General features: G+C 39.2%; 1 protein-coding gene across 6 annotated transcripts in view; it reads right to left on the reverse strand.

Annotated features, from left to right (window-relative positions):
• CTTNBP2 (cortactin binding protein 2) overlaps positions 1-24969 on the reverse strand; it is a 172832-nt gene that overhangs the window by 118026 nt on the left and 29837 nt on the right. For 5 of the 6 annotated variants that reach the window (XM_045041278.1, XM_045041286.1, NM_001168695.1 and 2 more), the window contains 1 exon segment: positions 20726-20833. In XM_045041278.1, the coding sequence (XP_044897213.1) occupies positions 20726-20833 (108 nt within the window). 6 annotated transcript variants of the gene reach the window in all.

Raw genomic sequence — 24969 nt, forward strand, 5'->3', positions numbered from 1 at the left:
ATGGCAGTGAGTGTTTATCATAAGTTATACTTGGTTAGTTACATTTTAGAAACACACTATCCACTTAGAGACACCAAAGAAAGTAGCAACAAGGCCATATAAAAAATCAACATACAATTCACTGGCAGGAAGAAACAAATGAATAACATTTTGTATTATAGGGCTATCAAAACGCTTGTAACATTTTAAACCATTTGAGGTGCGCCAGAAAAAACGTGGCACAAACTGGTTTGCAAAGCATGAGGAGTAGGACAATAAAAAGAGCTGGAAAGTACCAAGTCAAGCATGTGGAAAACTGTTAAGCTTTCAAACTGATGAACTTGCAAACTGAAGTATCTTGATTGGACGAGATGTTTCGCAGAACTGTTACAGGGCTATAGGAAAATGTTTAATGTCAACTAACAGTACTTAAACTGCAGAGTATATTCACAAATTCTTAAAAAATGTTTGTCACAGGCAGCCATTGTACATTCTTAGAAAAAGTGTTAAAAGCCAAAATTATTTTACATCAACTCTCATTTTGTACACAAGTGTGTTGTGGTCCCATGTTCAAGTTTTTATAGCTACTGCTTGGCCTAACCATATCTGGATCTAAGTGATATACTTGTTCAGTCTAAAAAAACGAGCACATAAATTAATTAAACAAGGAACACAGGAAATGATAGGAGATCACACTGGCAAATGGTTTGAAGGTCACACAGCCCATCTGTTTATTTAGAGGAACTGATGATTGCCTAGTTCACAGCAGAGCATCAGAAAGCTGTGCATTTATTTATTTTTTTAATTTTTTTTCTTAACGTTTATTTATTTTTGAGACAGAGAGAGACAAAGCATGAATGGGGGAAGGTCAGAGAGAGGGAGACACAGAATGGGAAGCAGGCTCCAGGCTCTGAGCTGTCAGCACAGAGCCCTACACGGGGCTCGAACTCACAAACTGCAAGATCCTGACCTGAACTGAAGTCGGGCGCTCAACCGACTGAGCCACCCAGGCGCCCCAGAAAGCTGTGCGTTTAAAACCACTCTGTCCTGCCCACCCCTCACCACCACCCTACACACTTTGCCTTCACCCCAGCTACTCTGTTCTGCCTCCCACTTATGTCCTTGGATAATACACACCCAGCTATCACACTGTATGTGGATATTGTTTAAAAAAAAAAACCCAACACATTCTGCAACACCTCCAATTTGAAGAAGCACAACAAAAATTTTAGACCTCGGTACCAGGAGTTTGCCTTCCCTGAGGAAGTAATTGCCATGCTGTTTCCCTTAACAACACAAATCCGGTATCTCGCATCTGGTCCTGTTTTATTTTCCCTATCAGGAAGCCTACCGCCCCAAATTTTGCTTCAACTCAGTGGGACAGTCTCAGTTTTATGTACTGGGCCTCAAGATTTCATTAGAAGAAAGGATCTTATGACTACAAGGTTTGTAAACCACTGTTCTCGTTCCTACATCTTGATTTTCACACACTCCTATTTTTCCATTTTGCTGTTTTTCTCCTTGTAAGCCACCTCAAATCCTCTGTGGAACAATTAGGGGTGTAAGAAGTAAATAAAAATTACATCAACTGTAATAGAATATTGCACACGGTTTTAAATGTCTTAATAATTGACATTTTATTTTAATCCAAAAATTCAAGCAAGCTCCTTTATGGCACTATTTCCATAGGCTTCTTTGAGAACATGTCTGGACTGAGTCACTTTGAGGCACTTAATGATGGCTTCTGGAGAAGCTGTTCTGAGATCAGCCATTGGCTGCCTTTTCCTCATCAAAATCTCTTTACAACTAGAACCACCATCAGCCACCCATTTGCTGGCCATTCTGCTTACTGAGCAGAAAGCCTTTCCAGCTTTCAGGGATTTTCATCAGCAATAGGGATTTTAAGGGTAACCTGATGCTGTTACATAAACACACCTGCTTTTTTACAAGTGACCATCCCTCAGATCAGTGGTTCTTAAACTGAGGCACGTATCAGAATCACCTGGAGGGCGTGTGAAACCACAGACTACTCTGCCCTACCCTCGGAGTTTCTGAGTCAGTCTGTCGGGGGGGGGGGGGGGGGCAGTCTAAGAATTTACATTTCTAGCAAGTTCCTAGGTGATGCTGATACACCTTGTCTGGAAAACACTTTAAGAACCAATGCCTCAGGTTAGTCCATTCTCCTGTTTAAAAATCTTGAAGGACTAGGGGCGCCTGGGTGGCTCGGTCGGTTAAGCATCCGACTTCGACTCAGGTCATAATCTCACGGTCCGTGGGTTCGAGCCCCGCGTCGGGCTCTGTGCTGACAGCTCAGAGCCTGGAGCCTGTTTCAGATTCTATGTCTCCCTCTCTGTGTGACCCTCCCCGTTCATGCTCTCTCTCTGTCTCAAAAATAAATAAACGTTAAAAAAAAAAAATCTTGAAGGACTCTGCCCCATCATACTAGGTACACAGATGTTTCAGCCTGGCGTTCAAAAACCCCCTGATGAAGCCTGGCCTATCTCCTGCTCCACAGGGTGCTCCAGGCCCTCTTACTTTCTCACTGTGCCCAGAGCACACACGGATCCTGTGCCCATGCTGCCCTTCGGACGCATATCCACTTCTCACCGTCCGGTTATTAATGCACTCATTCTTTTTTTTTTTTTTTTTGAAATTTATTGACAAATTGGTTTCCATACAACACCCAGTGCTCATCCCAAAAGGTGCCCTCCTCAATACCCATCACCCACCCTCTCCCCCCTCCCACCCCCCATCAACCCTCAGTTTGTTCTCAGTTTTTAAGAGTCTCTTATGCTTTGGCTCTCTCCCACTCTAACCTGTTTTTTTTTTTCCCTTCCCCTCCCCCATGGGTTCCTGTTAAGTTTCTCAGGATCCACATAAGAGTGAAACCATATGGTATGTCTTTCTCTGTATGGCTTATTTCACTTAGCATCACACTCTCCAGTTCCATCCACGTTGCTACAAAAGGCCATATTTCATTTTTTCTCATTACCACGTAATATTCCATTGTGTATATAAACCACAATTTCTTTATCCATTCATCAGCTGATGGACATTTAGGCTCTTTCCATAATTTGGCTATTGTTGAGAGTGCTGCTATGAACATTGGGGTACAAGTGGCCCTATGCATCAGTACTCCTGTATCCCTTGGATAAATTCCTAGCAGTGCTATTCCTGGGTCATAGGGTAGGTCTATTTTTAATTTTCTGAGGAACCTCCACACTGCTTTCCAGAGCGGCTGCACCAATGTGCATTCCCACCAACAGTGCAAGAGGGTTCCCGTTTCTCCACATCCTCTCCAGCATCTATAGTCTCCTGATTTGTTCATTTTGGCCACTCTGACTGGCGTGAGGTGATACCTGAGTGTGGTTTTGATTTGTATTTCCCTGATAAGGAGCGACGCTGAACATCTTTTCATGTGCCTGTTGGCCATCTGGATGTCTTCTTTAGAGAAGTGTCTATTCATGTTTTCTGCCCATTTCTTCACTGGGTTATTTGTTTTTCGGGTGTGGAGTTTGGTGAGCTCTTTATAGATTTTGGATACTAGCCCTTTGTCCGATATGTCATTTGCGAATATCTTTTCCCATTCCGTTGGTTGCCTTTTAGTTTTGTTGGTTGTTTCCTTTGCTGTGCAGAAGCTTTTTATCTTCATAAGGTCCCAGTAATTCACTTTTGCTTTTAATTCCCTTGCCTTTGGGGATGCGTCGAGTAAGAGATTGCTACGGCTGAGGTCAGAGAGGTCTTTTCCTGCTTTCTCCTCTAAGGTTTTGATGGTTTCCTGTCTCACATTTAGGTCCTTTATCCATTTTGAGTTTATTTTTGTGAATGGTGTGAGAAAGTGGTCTAGTTTCAACCTTCTGCATGTTGCTGTCCAGTTCTCCCAGCACCATTTGTTAAAGAGAATGCACTCATTCTTTAAAAGACTCCTGGAATGCCACCTCTTCCCAGAAGGCATCCATAATTCATCTTCACTACAACCCTTTCATCTGTGATTTACCCTTACACACAAGCCTGTCTTGCATCAGACTTGGTAGCAATTACAGAGCTCTCTTCCATGAGATTATATAGCAGAGTGGTTAAGAAGATGCATTTGGAGTCAGCAAGGCCTGGGTCCAAGTTCTGGCTCCCCACTTGTCAGCTGGGTGACACAGAACACGTTACTTAGCCATGAGTCTGAAAGTGAGAGAACAATACTATCTCCTTCAAGGGAGGCTGGTGGGGATTAAATGAGATCATGTCCAGTGCTAAATAGCACTCCTGGCAGATAAGCCTCCGTAAATGACAAGTAGCAGTTTTCTGGAGTTTTAAAAACATTATCACCACATTCTCTGACACTCCTTCCACGTGGTCAAGTCTCTATCTCTTCCCCTTGAATCTTCGCCCTGTGACCGCTGATGGATTGAATACGATGCCAAGTAACTTTGTGATCCAGATTTAAGGAACGGGCAGATTCTATTTCCTGTCTCTGAGCATGCTCACTGCTGGATCCCAGCCACTTTGTGACAAGGAAGCCCAAGTGGAAGAAGTGGACAGGAACTCAAGGCCCCAGGCCACAGTCCCCGCAGACCTCCTTGCAGACAGCCATCTTGGAAGTAGAACCCCCACTGCCACATGAAGTGCACATAGTGAGCTGTCCCCACCAAGCCCAGCCTAAATTGCAGATCTGTGAGCAAAATAAATGAATGATGTTGTTTAAAGTCATTAAGCCTTGGACTGGGTTAGTAGCATAGCAACAGATGACAAAGCAGGAGCACGCCATTACCTTTGCATCCTTTTTCTCCTCTCTAGAAGAGAGGACCACAGGTTAGAACCTTAGAGTATTCATCACAAGACTCAAATATTCCTAGAGGGAAAATACTCCCAGGGGCTCTCTTTTTGTGAGTAAACACAGAACTCCCTGGGAAAGAATTCATGTTAAAGAAAAACACAACCTTTGTTTTCAACTTGCCTAACCCCCATCAAGGTTGTGGCAGAACACTACAGAGTTGGTAATTAATAAATAGAATATACTGGGGCGCCTGGGTGGCGCAGTCGGTTAAGCGTCCGACTTCAGCCAGGTCACGATCTCGCGGTCTGTGAGTTCGAGCCCCGCGTCAGGCTCTGGGCTGATGGCTCGGAGCCTGGAGCCTGTTTCCGATTCTGTGTCTCCCTCTCTCTCTGCCCCTCCCCTGTTCATGCTCTGTCTCTCTCTGTCCCAAAAATAAATAAAAAACATTGAAAAAAAAATTTAAAAATAAATAAATAGAATATATATAAGTAATAAACGGGGCTTTAAAAAACTCTATAAAGTCAGTCGTACACATGGCAGCACTGCTTTGTAATCTCAAATAAACCAATAATGGTAAATAGTGGAGACTAACAATCACTTTGAAAAGCAAGAAATGCATGAGGCCACCTTCTGTATGGAAGGAAAGAGCAGGAGACAAAGCATAGCAGCAGATACACAAAAAGAAACAACTTTTGGAGGGGTAGCTGCACAAAATCTAGGGACACACCGTAGGTAAGGAGTAAACCAGAGAAACACAGTTATTGTCTTTTTATTAAACACATTAAAAATGTTAATATTTGCTAAGTTATTAGTATTCCTACTTTGGTCCTATTTTTACATGGCCCTCCCTGGTGGGTCTTAGAAAAATATCGGTTATGGTACATATTCTTAGTGTCCTTTGCTACACTTATCACGAATGGGACTTACTAGTCATGGCTAGCCCCTTTCCTACAGAATAAGTCCCATGAGTGCAGGGACTGTCTAGCTTACAGTCTCTTCCCGGTGACCAGCACCCGGCATGATAGAATGTACTCAATAAATATCTGTTGGATGAATGTTGAAGGACTAGCACTAAAAAGCTATTGGGAGAACTGCAGCTGATGCTGAATTATTTAAGTATGAATTCACATGGGGCCTAAACACAATATCCTTTCAAAATAAAAAGAGTTTATACCCTGACACTGAAATTGCTTTAGAAATTACCGGTTGCTGTCACGAGTTAGAAAATAATGTGCTCTTACCCTGGAGGAGTTATTTTTGTTCACAATCTCCTCTCCATCTATTCAAGTCCTTATAATACTCCCCAATAGCAGATCACCTCCATTCAGAGCCATCACCCAGAATTCAGACTTTTACAGAACCTGTACTTTAATAAATGTCATCTATAATTGCCTCCTCAGATCCCTTCTCTCCCTTTTCCCGTCAATCTACTTTCAAAAGTGGTTAACATAATCTCCCTTAAACACTGTTTTTGTCACATCCTTTCCTACCTCAGAGCCTACGGTGAATTTCAATCCTCAACTGTTTGAAATTTAAACTCATTAAGAATTTAACCTATTAACAATTCCCATTAAGGGTTTCTAAAGTTCTCTGGTTAACTGTGCTACCTATCATCTCTCCCCACCAAACACATCTTATTGCCATCCCCCAAACAGGCACAAAAATGCGTGCAACCTCTGATACAGCCAATCAGAGATGATGGAAAGTTTCTTCTGAATACACCAGTGTGGCCTTCTTATTCTGTCAAGACACTACAGGAGGAAGTCTAATGCACCTTCCAGAGGGTCTTTGAAAGATTTACCTCCAGTCACTCATGGAAAGAGTCTCATCCATAGAAAATCATTGTCAACTCCAAATTAATTTTTAGGGATTATTTAGAGGTCTACTTAAAATAATCTTTTTAAAGGGCAGCGTGAATGGCTCAGTTGGTTAAGCATCTGACTTTAGTTCAGGTCATGATCTCACAGTCTGTGAGTTTGAGCCCTGTGTTGGGCTCTGTGCTGACAGCTCCGAGCTTGGAGCCTGCTTCAGATTCTGTGTCCATCTCTCTCTGCCCCTCCTCCACTCACACCCTGTCCCTCTCTCTCTCAAAAATAAATAAACGCTTAAAAAAAATTTTTTTTTAATTTTTAAAATAATCTTTTTAGGGGTGCCTGGGTGGCACAGTCGGTTAAGCGTCCGACTTCAGCCAGGTCACGATCTCGCGATCCATGAGTTCGAGCCCTGCGTCAGGCTCTGGGCTGATGGCTCGGAGCCTGGAGCCTGTTTCCGATGCTGTGTCTCCCTCTCTCTCTGCCCCTCCCCCGTTCATGCTCTGTTTCTCTCTGTCCCAAAAAAATAAATAAAAAACGTTGAAAAAAAATTTTTTTTTTAAATAAAATAAAATAAAATAATCTTTTTAGGGGTGCCTTGCTGGCTCAGTGCATAGAGCATGCAACTCTTGCTGAAAATAAAATTAAATAAATAAATAAATAAATAAACTCAAGGAAATCAGTACAACAGCCTTTCATGAAAACCAAACTAAATTTCTCTGACTCATTTTACCACTTGCCATATTCAGATGCAAATGAAAACAAAACAAAGATCAAATATCAAAAAAAGTCAAAAAAATTTAACAAGAGACAGATTTAATAATGAATAAAATGTGGGAAAATAAAGACAGAAAGGGCAGTTCCTTGACTATTGCATCTTCGTCCATTTTATAAATCTTCACCTTTTTTCTTTTTTTTTTTTTTGAGAGAGAGAGAAAGCAGGGGAGAGGGGGAGAGGAACAGAGAGAGAAAGAGAAAGCAAGTGGGGGAGGGAGGGAGAGAGAATCCCAAGCAGGCTCCACTCTCAGCACGGAGCCCAACATGGGGATCGATCCCACAACCCTGGGATGATGACCTGAGCTGAAATCAAGAGTTGGACACTCAACGAACTGAGCCACCCAGACACCCCAAAATCTTCATTTCCTTAGAGTAAATTTGGGGCATTCAGCATTCAAATGTCCCAGTGTGTCCTCTTCCAGAAGATAAGAATATCCTAATTACAGAGAAGTACAAATTTTTCTGTACTTGGTATGACAACTAGCAAGAGGAAAACATTAAAAAATCAATGATGCTCTTCTGCATTATCGTAATTGCCATTCAATATGATCTGAGAAGTCTTGCAGGATTTCCTTCTGTTTGTAATTACCTTCAGTCAATAGGGAGGGAACAGCAAATGAATGATTAAACATTGAAGACTGTCTAACAATTTCTCTGCAGCTTCAATTTCTGTGCAGCTTTTAATATTTGCAATTGATTACAGGTGTATGGGGATTGTTCTGGGAATTCACAGCATTTAAAGTAAAGAATCCATGAATGTCGACCAGCTCTAGTTACATTAATGTTGCCTTTGAAGCAGAGGAATGGTGAGTCAAGGTTAGGAGTCAGACAGAAAATGGCTTATTCTGAGTCTGTCTGTCCATTCGTAAAGTGGGGTACGATCACGGATCTCGGGATTTCACGGAGATGAGAGAAGATAGAACATGTGAAGTGGCACATAATAAAAACCTCACAATGTTACGCCTCATTTCATCTCTATGTGTCCCACTCCAACTTCAGCCTACTGGAAACAGCAGCAAACCTCACCAGTCCTGAGCAACATACACCAAATGAAACTGCCCCTTTTCGTGATTTCAGTTTGTCTACTGCCTAACCCTCTACAAGGTGGAGGAAGGCAGTCGTATAAAAGAAACTGTTTTAGTTTACGAAGATGGAACCACCTCCCTCTTTTCACTTTTATGTGGCTGCGAACAGAGGTGGTTACAAACAGAATTATTCCTGCAAAATTAATAACACCACTAAAAATCAAAGATTTAACATAATCAAGAATATGACGCCTAAATAAGAAGATGGGGGAACAGACCAGCAAGCCAAAGAGTAAGGATTTATAATTCATAGGTCTAAAATGTTTATCATGCCATTCCTACACACTTAAAAAGTCACTTTAAAAAATAATACTTATTATCCAATTCCCAATACATTTTAGAAGCTTTCCAAATTCCTAAGCCCTCCTGGGGGGTGGGAGTAGTTCTGCTTTAGAAAACATTCTCTTGCCAAACCTGACAAATCACTTCTCTGTCTCCAAGTTGCTCTCACAAGCACTCAGGACTCACAGCACCCACTTACTTTCCTACCTGCTTTAGGCTTGCTTTCCAGAGAAAGTAACAGAGAGATCTGCCTTAGTTTCCATCAGGTACCCTCCCGCTTGAGGAGAGCTCCATCCTGGGGAATAAGAGGCACCGCCCATTTTATGAGACACAAAGCAGGTGACCAAAATCTGTCCTATAACTTTCAAAGTGTGAAGACATGGAGAAAGTTTAAGGACAAGTCTTTCCACTAAGATGGAGATTCAACTAGAAACAGTTTTTCAAGACTCTCTGTGCCAGACCTGGGCTAGGTGCTGCAGCCTACTATCTTATTTAATTCTTACAATTTAAACAAATCCATGACTGTGCATTGAGGCCAGAGAGATGTGGTATTAAAGCATCCACCCAGACCCATTTACCTAGGAATTTAAAAACCAACTTACAGGAAGAATGGCTGTAATGCCCAGACGTCAGCACGTGCCTGGTCCTTTCCCCTAACTCCTGGAATCTGAACTTCTCTACTGTACATAAAAATTACTGCTCAGGCTTCAATATACAAAATCATGTTTTGTGAACTTTATGAATAAGTTCGGAGCTTCCCCAGGGTTTACTGTCTGCAATATTTTCACCCGTTAAAACCAAATGGCCGTAGGAGCTGCAACTCCACGTTGCTAAGAGTGAGGTGCACAGTACAGTGTTGACACTAAGAGAGAACTGGATCCATGGTTTGCTTTCCTTAGAAGAGTTTCATGAGAAGTATTAAGGGCTGTTGAAGAGCTTGTCATATCTAGTATTTTATTTTTGTAGGAGGCAATCATGTGAACATAGGCCCTGCAATGGTCCACTTAAGACAGGCCAAAATGGGGGCACTTGGGTGGCACAGTTGGTTAAGTGGCCAACTTCTGCTCAGGTCATGATGTCGCAGTTAGTGAGTTCAAGTCCCACGTCAAGCCCTGTGCCGACAGCTTAGAGCCTGAAGCCTGCTTTGGATTCAGTGTCTCCCTCTCTCTCTGTCCCTCCCCAGCTTGCACTCTGTCTCTGTCTCAAAACTAAACGTTTAAAAAAAAAAAAATTAAAGACAAGCCAAAATGGACGCATTCGAGAACAAATTCAGACACTGTTGAAACATTTTCTATTGTTGCTAGGTCACTTTTAGCACTATGTGAAGCAATCTTCTGCTTCTCCACCCAATCCTATTTGAAAAAGTTAAAAAAGAATTTGATTTTATAACAGAATGTTTTTAGAAATATATAGAAATCTTAAGGTCTGCCAGAAGAGGGCTTTTAACCATAAAATTCATTTTACATGCAAATCTAAACTGAACTGGGATGAACTGGATTGGAAAAAGTAAAACGAAAGGTAGAATTTTGCCTTTCAAAAAGTTTCACATGCAAAACTTACCTATCAATTGAGGTGCCCAACACCTTAATTAAAAACCATAATCAGCTTATCTTAACAGTTTGAAAGAAAAAAAACACTGTTCACTGCTAAGTGACAAAAGTGATGAGCAAGCACATTTTCCATGCCTTCTTAAAGGGCAATAATTATATAAGCATCTGAAATACATTTCTTAGACAACCACTATGATAGTCTGCCTTGACTCTGGCTCTCCTGCAAACATTCACCTGCCTAGCAGCTCGGGTGACCTCTGAAATTCTTTCCCTTGACAATGGTGATAAATTTTAAATACTTACAATAAATATTTATATTTAATAAATTAAAATTTTTAATACAAAAAATAAAATGCAATTTAATTGTGCTATTAGAATGATCTTTTAGAAAATCCTATCAAATCACTGGCATTCTCAAGCTTAAACACTTCAGTGGCTACCCTGATGTTAAGATTCAATGGCCTTATCATGGCCTTCACCCTTCAGCATGGTCTGGCCCCAGCCTAGCTCTGTATCTGATCTTGTACAATTCTCTCTCTCTTGCTCTCTGACTTCGCAGCTCCTATGAATTGCCAAGCTCCTTCCTCTCTTGGGCTCTTTGTGCTGCTCCCTTTGTAAGAAGAGTCTTCTTCCAGCTAGATTTGTAATACCCCTCCAAGACTCAGGGAGGTGTCACTTCCTCAGAGAGAACTTTCCTGACTCAATCTAGTACAATCTCTGTTCTCATGGCATTCTTTTCTTCAGTAATCATAATTTGTACTTAGATGTTTTGGTTTATTGTTTTAATGTCACTCTCTGCCACTGGACTCTAAGAGAAAGAATTCATGCCCCTTGTTGACCACATGTGAAACCCAGGACATGTCTAAAGACATAAACATCTTTTGAATGAATGGATTCAGGGATCCCCTTTGCCTTCTTCTCAAAGATCCCCACCCTGCTCAAATTATTTCAATTATACAATACAGATTTTCCTTTCTTATTCCATTTGTTCAATACCTATTTACATTTTGACTCCCAAAACTGAAAGATGAAAGCTGAAACCTCTTATCTTTCTTCCCCAAAAAATCACAACCATAGAGAAGGTAGAATTTTGAGTCCTGCTTTACATCCTTGCTCCCTCTTCTAATCAAGACGTGGAGTTAATCAAACACAGCAAATGAAATTATAAGAACACATGACTTGTACCTTCGCCACTGAGTATTAAGATGAGGGGGTTAAAATATTATCAGAATGCCTCAAAGGAACACCCTGTATTCTCAGATAACAAGGAAGTAATTCTTAAGAGGAATTGTTAATTGAACAGTCCCCCAAATTATGATCTTTGAAGTGTATAAATATATATTCCTGTTTTCATCCCATTTATAACTCTGAATCTATCCCAAACCCAGCATAAAACAAATGGTACATTGCTGAGCTGGACAAGCTTTATCTTTAGTTTGTTCTCATAGATGTCCTAATGATTTATTAATAGCAACAGCAAGAAAATGTTGCTTGAGTGATTTCAGTAACTTATTAAACGATAGTGATAAACACTTTGCTTTCATGGCACCATCAACCTTCATTTCTTAATATGTAAAAAAGCACTATTTTGCCTAGCATTCTTTTTTTTCCCTGCACTAATAGTAAATTCATCAGGGAAAATAAAATTTCTTGAAAGAATCAAAATTGATGCCTCCTGTGTCTGTCCTACTGGACAAAATACAATGCTGTTCAACAATCGTCAGCTATTTGTATTTTACGAAAACCGATTTGCACGCAGAAACAACACAACATCTGGTCAACTCCTCTTCCTTTACTCTAGATATGGAACAAAGGCCTTATCTCAGCAGACAGAAAGGGAAACAATTTATGTTTTCATGAATTCAGCTCTGCTCAGCAAATTAATTCATTCATTAATTAAAATGAACAGCACAAAAAGGGTATGTTTTGGTCAATCAATTGCCTGCAATCATAGGAGAATTTTGAAATACAAAAGGCTGCATGTTTTACTTAGCTGAAACCAGAATGTTACTCTTTTATCACAATTTAGCAGACATGTCATATGAGGAAAAGCCTCACAGTACTCTGTAGCACACCAGCAGCTGCTTTCAAAACTAGACAGGTAGCATTATTCTAATGATTTTATTTTATTTAAAGCGATTGCCTTTGTTCTATGTGAAGATTCCATCACTGAGCCATACAACTACTTAGGTTTTTTCGTTTAAGAAGTAAAGCAGTTAATTTCTGCATATAAAACTAAAAATGGAATTTTAAATAAAATGTGATGTTTTCAGACTCATGAAATTTTTTAAATGGGCATTTCAAATTTTTAGTTTTGAAGGAGAATAGTTCAGAGAAAAATCATTGTTATCATAATGACATGTATTTGTATGTTTTTTTTTAATTCCAGTATAGCTAACATATAGTGTTACATTAGTTGCAGATGTACAATATAGTGATTCAATACTTCCATACATCGCCCAGTCCTCATCAGGACAAGTGCACTCCTTAATCCCCATAACCTATTTCACTCATCCCTCCCACCCACCTCTCCTCTGGTAACCGTCAGTTTGGTCTCTATAGTTAAAAGTTTGTTTTTTGTCTCTCTTTTTTTTTTTTTAATTCCACATCTGAGTTAAATCATGTGGTTTCACTTAGCATTATACCCTCTAGATTCATTCATGTTGTTGCAAATGGCAACATTTCATCTTTTATGACTAATATTCCATTGTATACATATATGTATACACACACACACACACACACACACACACACACACATCATTCATCTACCAATAGACACTTAGGCTGCTTCTATAATTTGCCTATTGTAAATTATACTGCAATAAACATATATGTATATATATTTTCAAATAAATGTTTTTGTATTCTTTGGGTAAATACCCAGTAAAATTAATGGATAACACAGTTCTATTCTGTACTTTTCGAGGAACCTATATACTGTTTTCCATAGTGGGTGCACTAGTCTGTATTCCCTCAACAGTGAACAAGGGCTTTTTTTTCCATATCCTCACCAAACCTGTGTCTTTGATTTTAGTCATTCTCACAGGTATTAGGTGATACCTCACTGTGGTTTTGATATGCATTTCCCTGATGAGTGATGTTGAACATCTTTTCATGAGTCTGTTAGCCATCTGTGTGTCTTCATTGGAGAAATGTCTATTCACGTCTTCTATCCATTTTTCATTAGTTTTTTTTTTGTTTTGTTTTTTTTTTTTGGTTTTTTTTTTTGGTGTTGAGTTGTAGAAGTTCTTTCTATATTTTGGATACTCTTTTTGGATATGTTATTTGCAAATATCTTCCACAGGTTGTCTTTCAGGGTTTTTAAAATTTTTTTTAATGTTTATTTTTGGGAGAAAGAGACGACAGACAGACAGACAGCAAGTGGAGGAGGAACAGAGAGACAGAGACACAGAATCCGAAGCAGGCTGCAGACTCCAGGCTCCGAGCCTGACACAGGGCTTGAACTCACAAACCATGAGATCATGACCTGAGCCAAAGTCAGACACTTAACCGACAGAACCACCCAGGCGTCCCAGTTGTCTTTCAGTTTTGTGGATGGTTTCATTTGCTGTGCAGAAGTTTTTTATTTTGATGTAGTCCTAATAGTTTATTTTTGCTTTTATTTCCCTTGCCTCAGGAGACCTATAGAGAAAAATGCTGCTATGGCCTATGTCAGAGGAATTACTGCCTATACTCTCTTCTCGGAATTTTTTTTTTTCTTTTTTGGTTTCAGGGCTCACATGTCTTTAATCCATTTTGAGTTTATTTTTATGTATGGTGTGAGGAAGTGGTCCAATTTTCCCAATACCTCTTCTTGAAGAGACTTTTTTACCATTGTATATTCTTGCCTCTTTTGTTGAAGATTAATTGACCATATAATTGTGACTTTATTTCTGGGTTTTCTATTCTGTTCCATTGATCTATGTTTCTATTTTTATGCCAGTACCTTTTTTTTTTTTTTTTTTTTTTTTTTAACAATCTCTACAGTCAACATGGGGCTCAAACTCACAACCTGGAGATCAAGAGTCACATGCTCTTCTGACTGAGCCAGCCAGGTGCCCCAGTACCATACTGTTTTGATTACTACAGCTTTGTGGTCTATCTTGAAATATGGGATTGTGATACCATCAGTTTTGTTCTTCCTTTTCAAGATTGCTGTGGCTATTCAGGATCTTTTGAGGTTCCACACAAATTTTAGGATTATTTTTTTCTAGTTCTGTGAAAACTGCTGTTGATATTTTGTTAGGTATTGCATTAAATCTGTAGATCACTTGGGTAGTATGAACATTTTAACAATATTTGTTCTTCCAACCTATGAGCATGAAACATCTTGCCATTTCTTTGTGTTGTCTTCAATTTGTTTTCATCAATGGTTTATAGTTTTCAGAGCACAGGTATTTCATCTCCTTAGTTAAGTGTATTCCTGGGCATTTTATTATTTTTAGTGCAATTATAAATGGGATTGTTTTCTTAATTTCTCTTTCTGCCATTTCATTATTAGTGAATAGAAATCCAACAGATTTCTGTACACTGATTTTATATCCTGTGACCTTACTGAATTCATTGATCAGTTCTAGTAGTTTTTTGGTGGAATCTTAGGGTTTTCTATATGTAGTAACATGTCATCTGCAAATAGTGAAAGTTTTACTTCTTCCTTACCAATTTGGATACATTTTCTTTTTCTTATCTTATTGCTGTGGCCAGGACTTCTAGTACTGTATTGAATGAAAGTGGTGGGAGTGGTCATCCTCGTCTTATTGCAAATCTTAGGGGGAAAGTTCTCAATTTTTTCATAACTGAATAAGATTTTAGCTATGGGTTTTTCATAGAAGGTATTTTGAGGTATGTTCCTTCTAAGCCTACTTTGTTGAGAGTTTTTATCATGAACGGATGTTGTACTTATAATGAAATGTATTTGAATAGCATTTCCTTGACCAGTATTACTTTACAGCAGGGTTTCCCAAATGGGGGTGGTTGTGTACCCCAAGGGGAAGACCTTTTTGGCTGTCACACTGCGGAGGTGCTACTGGCATCTATTGAGTAGACAGACCAGAGCTGCTGCAAGCAAAGCACACAATGTACAAGATAGTCTCTCTCTATAACAACCACAACAAACACCCAGTTCCAAATGTCATTAGTGCTCAGGTGAGATAAACTGCTTGAAAGCAAAACCATTCAAAACGTTTTTTTGTTTTGTTTTGTTTTGTTTTGTTTTGTTTTGTTTTTTTCCATTGAGCTTTGAATGCACTGAACAGGTCAGGTTTTTAAAAGGAGGGTCATTCTAGACAAAATCTGAACATGTATAGTCATAGTCTGGAGAAACTAAAACATGGCCCCAAATGACACTACTCAGAACAATTAATGTTAAGTATATAAAAGTATATACAATTTTCTAAATGGACACAGCTTTGGCATAATAATAGATCTCCACTTATAGTCACTTCAAACTTTCATTTTTCTGTCTGGTACACAATAGGTAGTCAACAAATATTTGAAGTGAGGAGGAAGGGAAGGATCTATCTTCTTGCACCACACTTCAGGGTATTTTATAACATTAAGCCAAGACAATGGACTACATTAGGTTATTAATATGTCTTCCAAAGTTCTCCCTTCCTCCATATTACTAGAAGGGAGCCAGCCAGCCAGAGCCATTCCCTAGTCTCCCACTCTGCTAGCTGTGTCCACAAAAGTTCTCACCAATGCACATGATGCTGTTTTTCCTTAATTTCCTCTCCTGCCCCTTTGGGATGTGCACATGGCACTGACAGTTTCAACCATGCCAATGAGGCTAATTCCCTAACGGGAGCAGTAGGATAGATATGATCCAGGCTGTTGAATAATCACTTGGCTTAGAACTACCTCTCCTGCACAGATTACTCACCTCCAGAATGGCATTAAATAGTATTTAATCTACCATACTTTGTTACAGCCACTGATACATGGCAATTCTACAATTTGATATCCCCTATGATACAACCACTATAAATACATTTTATCTGAAGAAATGTTAAGATGGTAATTTTTTAAAGTTTCAGTGCAAACAATACTCAAAAATCTGTATTATATAGTCACTTTATAGTGATTATAGCTTACCAGGAAGAAATGCCATGTCTATAATACTGTTAATTCTCATTTATCCAATCTAAAAGGAAAAAGAAGGCACACAAGAAACCTAGATCTGATTGCCCAAGGAAATCATTGTTTCAGTGAGGTACTGTTCATGTAAACTCATGCTAATGGCAGCAAGCTGGACTCTGTAAAATGTAGGCTAAAAGACAATTTTGACTCCAAAAACATTAAAATTATAGCATTTTCATCTTCTCGCCCTTGTTCCCCTTTGATTAAGGTACTGATAAAAATTCTAGTAGTGAGAGGGAAAATAAGTGAAGACCAGAAGATTCCAAAACTAAACAATTAGCATCAAATAGATGATTTCTTAATAGGTTATAGATTCAAATTGTTAATATTCAATTAAATTTAATTCAAAAGCCTCTGTATCTATCGTGGTTTCAGGAAATATGTACCTGCTTCTCCTTGAGTACATTCTCAAACCTCACAGTATTTTCCTCTAGACTTCATTTGGCATACGTATTTAGTCAACGATTTATTCCTACTTTGTGTGGATGAGGGGGGATCATTGATAAAATATTTCTTATGCAACTGCAACATATATATATGTTAAGCAGTTCATATTTTCCATCAATATTTCACTTTTTAAAATATAACCCCCATAATAAAAATTAATGTCTTGAATATCACATCTGCTATAAAGCCATGGACTTTTACTGGGAAATATTTTTACCTTAAAGAGGAAATCAGTAAAAATACCAAGATATATATTGTAATTTTTTAACAACTTCTCTCCAAAATCATATTTGTGCATTGTTCTGAGAAGTCTATGGCCATTAATCCGATGATCTATGCAATTTTATGATAACTTGAAAATCAAAAACATGAGGAGAGCATGATTAAAAAAGTAAAAAAGCTGGGTCTGAAATATCTTTTGAAAGATTCTAAAATTCTAAAGAATTTGAGTGCCTCAAAACAGAATCATTTCTAAATTTTTTCATGGTACAAATTTCATGGTATGAATCTTTATATCTGAAAAAAATCACAATTTACATATTAAGTTAAAAATATTTCCTACTTTCAGAGAATTATTACTTTTGACATTTAAAAAAAATTTTTTTAATCTTTGAGAGACAGACAGACAGACAGAGTGTGAGTGGGGGAAGGGCAAAGAGAGAGGGAGACACAGAATCTGAGGCAGGCTCCAGGCTCTGAGCTGTTAGCACAGAGCCTGACGCGGGGTTTGAACTCACGAACTGTGAGATCATGACCTGAGCTGAAGTTGGATGCTTAACTGACTGAGCCACTCAGGTGCCCCTATTACTTTTGACATTTTTTAAAAGAAGGTTTACTTCTCTCCCAATTGAATAGGAACATACTGATTACTGATAGAGTAGATTTTTGAATTTTAATTCAGGAATAAGTTTACCTCATAATACGAAATTTAGAAGTTTCACAATCTCTCTCCTTCCCAATTTCTCAGTGAGTTGCTAATTTATAATCTACCAAAAGCAAAAGACAACTAAATGACACATCTGGACCCAAGTAAATATTTCCCCAGTTTCACTAGTGCCCGTGAATGTGCCCAACGGAACAATCAGTATATGACCACAGTGAGTCTATGACGGTTATATGAAAATGGGATCATCTACTCTTAAAAACATAATTATTTAAAATCAATCACAATTCTCAAATTTAAAAAAATGACAAAAAGCTTTCAGAATCTCCAAATACACCAAGTTCACGGATGCCACGTTTTCTACCTGAGGTAAATGGCAATCTCTCTGCGCTTCCTTTTTGTTTGGTCTATGAACAAAGGAGACCTGTATCAGTTAGGGCTTCTCCACGGGGGCAGCACCCTAGGAGATGATTTGGAAATAGGCAGAACATTTTGTTTTCACAGGGACAGGCACTTAGGGGGCAGGGCTAGGGGTCCGCTACACATCCCACAACTGTCTCCAGGGTCCCCTTGAACTTTCACGTGTCGCTCTAACCATTCCTTTCATTAGAACCTTCAGTTCAGTAGGACGACCTGAGCTAAAGAGTAACTCCTTTTTACGTATAAACAAGTTGTTTTAATTTCATTTTAACAAACACTGAATTTTCCAGGGACTCAACTCCCATTTAAATGTGCACTTTTGTTTGGAACTTTACCAAGTCGTTCACCATTTCAGAAAAACATCGCCTCATGCATGGCACATCCACTCACTGTATCCGATCCCAATGCAGCGTACCTGGGCCAGGATTCTTTTGCAGTGATTGCAAGGCTGTGAGTAGGTACAAACCTGCCACTCATGTGCCTCAGTATTTATAGACTGAAATTTGTAATTTGTTATAAATTACATCCCTGTTACTTTATATCACAATTAGAGGAGTGTATTGGCTATTTTTAACATAACCTACTTACTTATGCATTTATCCATGTATTTCATTGCAGGATAGTGAAAGAGTAATACAAAACATTTTATTTAAAAAAGGGGGGGGGGGGGTGCCTGGATGGCTCAGTCAGTTAAGCGTCCAACCTTGGCTAAAGTCATGATCTCTCGGTCACTAAGTTTGAGCCCCGCGTTGGGCTCTGGGCTGACAGTTGGGAGCCTGGAGTCTCCTTCTATTCTGTGTCTCCCTCTCTCTCTGCTCCTCCCCTGCTCACACTCTGTCTCTCAAAAATAAATAAACATTTTTAAAAAATTAAAACAAAACAAAACAAAAAAAGTCTCTAGGTTTGGAGGGATGCAAACCACTAACCTAGAATATGTAATAAAAGGCTCCTTGCAACTCCAACATTCCTTGATTCTATGAGAAACTTTGTTTGGCAAGCCCTGATCATTAGCAAGCCTTTACTTCTACTCTTATGTTTAAAAGTATTGCAATTAAGTTAAAAAGAGAAATAAATATGGTTGCTAAGGTGATACATAAAAACACAGACTCTGCTAAACTCTCAACATTTGTGCGAGCAGTGAGAAATACCACGGTAGCTGATGTCTTTCACAGGTTAATAGAGAGTGACAGAAAAATACCTAAGGTAGAACTGGAGCCTTCCTATGTATTTGGTCTCAAAAGACTACACTAGTGGCCTCACAGGTAACCTTTGTTCTCTCCTTGGGCTGAATGTAATACATGTTAGCGATGTGCTGCCTTAGCATTTCTTAGCATTTCTCCCACGAAGTTCATTTATAAAGAAAATATACATTGGCAAGCAATGCAAATGTTTCCAACGTGGAACAGGATGAATACCTCTCACAGCCAAGCTGCACACAAGTCTACTTAGCAAAGCTTGTCATTCAAAAAGCAACACCTTCAACTCATTACTGGCTTGCAGATGGTATAAATATACTCCCATTTTTTCTGGGGCAATCATTCTCTGTCATCAGACTGAGGGATAATGATGATCCTCACTGTACTGGTTTCCAGTTTGTGAAAATAAACTGTAGTCACCCCTTCCCCACACAACTGGATCCTTAACACTCCCACCTTCACTATATCTGACCATCCACCATTATTACTTCTTTACCCCACTATATTAATGCCCATAGGGGGGCAACAATTCAACTTTCCATAGACTTCCATACGTTAAAATAACCCCTAAGACAAAGTTGGAGGACATACTCCTTGGTGAAAAAAAAAAAATCAACCCATACTTCATGTATAATAAATATAGCCATCCTGGCCAAATGACCAAGAGCCAGGAAACACCTGATTACATACTTAGTATTCAATATGAAAGAAAAAAGAATAAAAATTAGGTTTGACTAACATACCAAAACAAGTATAAGATAAAGAACAACCAATTATAAAATTGTCCATCAAGAAAGTTTAACATTATTTATAAATCAACAAAATGTTATTGAGGTATTTAAGTAACATATCAGAAGATAACTCTTCATGAGTTTTGAAAATTTCGAAATTACTAGATCAGATGAACAATAAAACTATTTGAAGGCATATGTAGTTTTTAAGGGATATATATTAGTTTTAACTCATGAGTTTCTGAAAATAAATCACTTATAATTTACAAAGAAAGGAAAATCTCAATTAACAGCAGTATCTTTTGTAAATGACTCTCACAATTTTTCCTCCTCACCTCACATACACGTAAGATATCAAATTTCCAATTTTCTGAAAACTTACCACCAAATAACCACAGGAAACAATACAGCTTAGGTCTCAACTTCCCCATACTAAACAGTATAGTTTCAGTCCCCACCATTAGAATGACTATCCGACTTCATTGTTTGGATTTATAAAGATTATGGGGTTGGCATTTAGGTTGAGGGGCATATTTAACCAGATGAAACATTTTAAATCTACAGGATTCAAAACCTGGAAGAAGCAGCTTTGCCACTGGCCCTTTGAAAAAAGAAAAGGATAGAACAACGGGACTCGGCCCTAGGAGCTTCTTACCCGCAGGGCCTCGATGACCAGGTCTCTGGCCTCCAGCTCCCCCTCCATCACGCTGAGAAGCATCCGAAGCTCTGATTTACTGAGGGTGTCCACATCAAACTCTTTTTTCTGTAACACAAATATTTAAAAAGCAATGAAAAAACTATTAGTAGGACAATACACACATCTTAAAGGTTTGCAATGGACTGTTTTTATCGCAGAGGCTCAGCAAATCCCAGAAGCACAAGGGGCCCTGTTCAGTAGCAGATCATCTATGCTCGGGCCTTTTAGGAGGAAAGGTAAAAACTGTAAGGCCACTGGCCCAAATCTCTTCATGAAGGAAATCTATTTTCCCAGCCTGCCTGCATACCCGGATTCAAAATCTCTTCAAACTGTAACACCAACTGAAAGTCTCTGGAGTTTCTATTAAAACAGGCCTGGTGTATGTCCAGGAGAAGTTGCAGGGGTAGCAAAGAAAGCACGAGAATGTATTCCTAGAAGGGCCCCAATGTAAAGGCTCCTGGGAGGTTATTATAAATTCCGGGACATCCAATAATAACAGGTCATGTTTATAGAACACTCCGCAGCAGAGGTAACCAGCTGGCAGCCTACAGCCAAATCTGGCCTACAGATGTGTGTAACTTGGGGCACAAAGGGTTTTGTTTTTAACTCAGCCAGCACTAAAAAAACAAACAAACAAACAAAAACCTGAGGATGTCACCAAAAAATCCAGATCTCTGGCTTCTCTTCAAAATTCAGATGATCAGTTAACCCCAGACCCATATTCCCACAGAGCAATAATCTGCAGCAGCCCCTTTAGAAGGAATATGCTCTTGGCTTTGCTACCCCACTCTCCCCACCAAACACCTACAGACACTCACAGGGCAGGCATATGTACTTTGAAGAGGCCTGGTCCACCACCCACATTTAATCAACTGGGTCTGCGGTCAGATGAGTCTGGAACCTGCTGTATGAATACCAAACGCTTTGTTAAGCAATACCTTGTAGCTTTTTGCCATTCCAAAGGCAGGCTGGGGCTGGAGTACGTGAGCCTTCCACAGATTCAGCTACACCACAAGGTAACAGCACCACAGCCCAGGGAACACATCCTCACCCATCACCCTTTCAGCTCCACAGTCTCTTCTCCATTCCTTCCCTGGTAACTGCATCCAATCTCACCTCTTAAAATCCCATTACTATACCACAGACGCCCAATGCTTTTGTCTCCAACTCTGCCCCCTTTCCTCACAACAAGTTTCATGGGCAGGTCTTAGGGCAGCAGCCTTAGGATCAACTAGCATGCTCACAGCCCAGCCTGGGCAAATCCACAGCCTGAGCTCCTCTACACACAGTCCACTGCGCCCTTCTGTGCAGGGACTCATTTGATAAACCCACTCACCATCAGCGGGAGGGGAACATATGTTCATCCCCAAATGCCTCAGAATACCCAACCTCAGAAGCCATTCTTCAGAACATTCCAGAACATTATTTCACATTTGCACAGAACCCAAAGGTTTCCAAAGTATTCTCAAAAAAACCAAATCTAATCTGTAAGATAGCATCTCTATTTTTCAGTTAAGAAAACCACAAGTCAGAGAAGTTAGATCGTTCAACCAGGAAACGACAAAACTACAACTAAGTGTCTGTCTGCACACTTTACCAGCACAATGACAACACTCTAAAGATGAAAAGTAGTGCCATTCTATCAATCAACTAATAGGAACCAGTTTAACACCCTCATTATCCTTGTGATGACACAGAAGTAAACATGGCAAGCCCATAAATGATTCCACGGGCTTTCGAACAGGCATAACCAGAACTGGCTACTTCTCAGTTTCAAAGAAACCTTCTAGAAGGAGATAATAATAGTATAAAGGTCAAAGAGACCAGAGCTAGCTGGTTGTCTAAAGAAAGATTTTAAAAGGGTCTTTCTCTTAAAATGGTTTCTTTTTGCACATATATTAGAGCAGTTATTTGGAAAGGCAGGGGCTCAGGATGGAAGAAGAGAAAAGAAGACTACAGTAAGCCTAAAGGATGTGTTATTTCTAGGACGCCCTTGCTTAGAAAGTTAGCTTAAGAGACATTCCCTGTCAATGGTAAAATCTAATATACTAGGGCTCAATTTCTGCTCCCACTACATGTGGCGTCACATAGGTCTTAAAACACAGTTGTTCTCAAAGGCAAGCGTGCCTAAGAATCACCTGGAGACCTTGTTAACAGACTGATACAGGTCTGCAGCAGGGCCTTGAATGTGCCTTTGTAACAAGTTCCCATTGCTGCCGGTCCATGGACCACACTTGGTGAGGCATTTCTGTATCTTACCTGATCTCTTCTCATCTACAGAATAGAAATCCTAACATCTACCCTATGACGTTCTTGTGAGCATGACACAAGAACACATAAACAGAGTAAGTGCTAAATAAAAGTGGTAATTGTTACTATCCAGGCTGAGGGCACCCAGATATTTTATGTAGACAGGAGTAGGCTGTTGGCAACAACCCCACTGCTTTGAAAATCTACCAGCCTAAACCAGCCTAAGTCCGATAAACTCAGTTTATTGACTATGATGAAAGACTCTTTTCCCACTGAGATGGAAGGGTGAGCTGCAATTCTTATGTGCTTTAGAGGGTAATGTTTTATTAATGCTTCTGCTGGTTGTTCTAAAGATTTTAATTAATTGTATATTTTATTGTCCTTGTTTCCCCGAAGCTTCACAAGCAAAGCACTCCACTTTAAATACTAATAAATTATGAAAGACATTGCCAAGATTCTGATTCATATTAGAGTCAGGAGAGCTTGCTCTGGTTCCATCATCATCAACATTACATGTGACCTGCAACCAACACTTCTGTTTTTTTAATATGTCACCATCAATTAAAAGGGAAATTCGTTAAGGTAAAAAATCACTGCTATGAGGGTTCTCCCTAAACCATTGATTAGGTTACACAGACTGTTAAAAAAAAAAATCTGTTTCCCATCACAATGTATTAAGTGATGCACTATTTTAAATACATAGTTTGTCTGCCTGCCTGCTACTCTCTCCCCATACCTCTGACCCTTGGGTCCTCACTAAAGATGCTATTACTTCCTGGCCTTCAAGAATATTCTAATAATATTTTCAAATCGTCATTCTCCAGGGCTTAACATTTTCATCCACTATTCTGGTATAACAGCATAATAAAAAAAAAGTATATGAAATCATATTAGAAGTCCTTTAATTTACAAATAAATTCAAAGCACCTTAGTACTGTTGGAAATTTAAGAAGCCCCAAAGCAAAAATCCCAAGAACGAAGTCTGTTAAGTTTCACATGAAGTAGCATCTACCGGACTTGATGCACGTGTGGTACCATAGTAATTAGATATAGAAAAATTGTTAATGTTTTTTGGCGTAAGAACAAAATAATTATTCTGAATCTTTTATTTCTTAAACCACTTTGAGCCATGATTGACATACAAAATGCTGTACGTATATAATATGTACAACTGGATAAGTTTGGAGATACAGGAACACCTCCAAGCTTCCCATTTTTTTGACAGATTTTATATTCTAAAAGACAAACTAACTTGATAACCTAATTTTTCAAAAAAAGATAGAAGACAGAGTAGACATAAATGCCACCACTTACATAAAAAATTAGAATCTCTATCAGGGAATCCATGAAAACATGACAGCCCCACGCTCCCACCCAAAAAAAAAAAAAAAAAATCACAGCAGACATGTTCACACACTAAGCTTTTTTATTACTGTACTTGCTTTCCTAATTAAAGAAAAATCCAGATCTCATTTTTAAGTGATAGCAAGGCATTCAAAAGAAAGAAAGAAAAAAAAAAAAAAGCTAGATTTCAATTCTACAGGCCACCCTTCTCTGTCATGTTTGATGTTTGCCAGGAAAAGGACTCCAGGAAAAGTGCTTCTTAACACCTAGTTTTAAAAATCTGGCATAGGCAGCTTCAACTAATCCAAAGTCTGGTCATCGAACAAAGAGAGGGCCTTCTTTGGGACATAAATACATAAGCTGAAAGAGAAGACAAAACCCCAAACTCTTACTGTTCAACACAGCAGTATTCAACAAGGTCTGGGGTGGGCGTGGGGAGGGCATTCTTCCACATTTTCTTATACAGGCCGAGAGAGAGTGGGAGGGAGTAGACAAAATAGAACCTGGCTGAGTAAAGTCTTCTTCAATTGCCAGAACTGAACATAGGCCAATACCAGTTTCCCTCACTACCACTCCACACCCTCACCTCTAAAATACTGGGGTTTATG

The sequence above is a fragment of the Felis catus genome, chromosome A2, assembly GCF_018350175.1.
Source record: "Felis catus isolate Fca126 chromosome A2, F.catus_Fca126_mat1.0, whole genome shotgun sequence".
Taxonomy (NCBI): domain Eukaryota; kingdom Metazoa; phylum Chordata; class Mammalia; order Carnivora; family Felidae; genus Felis; species Felis catus.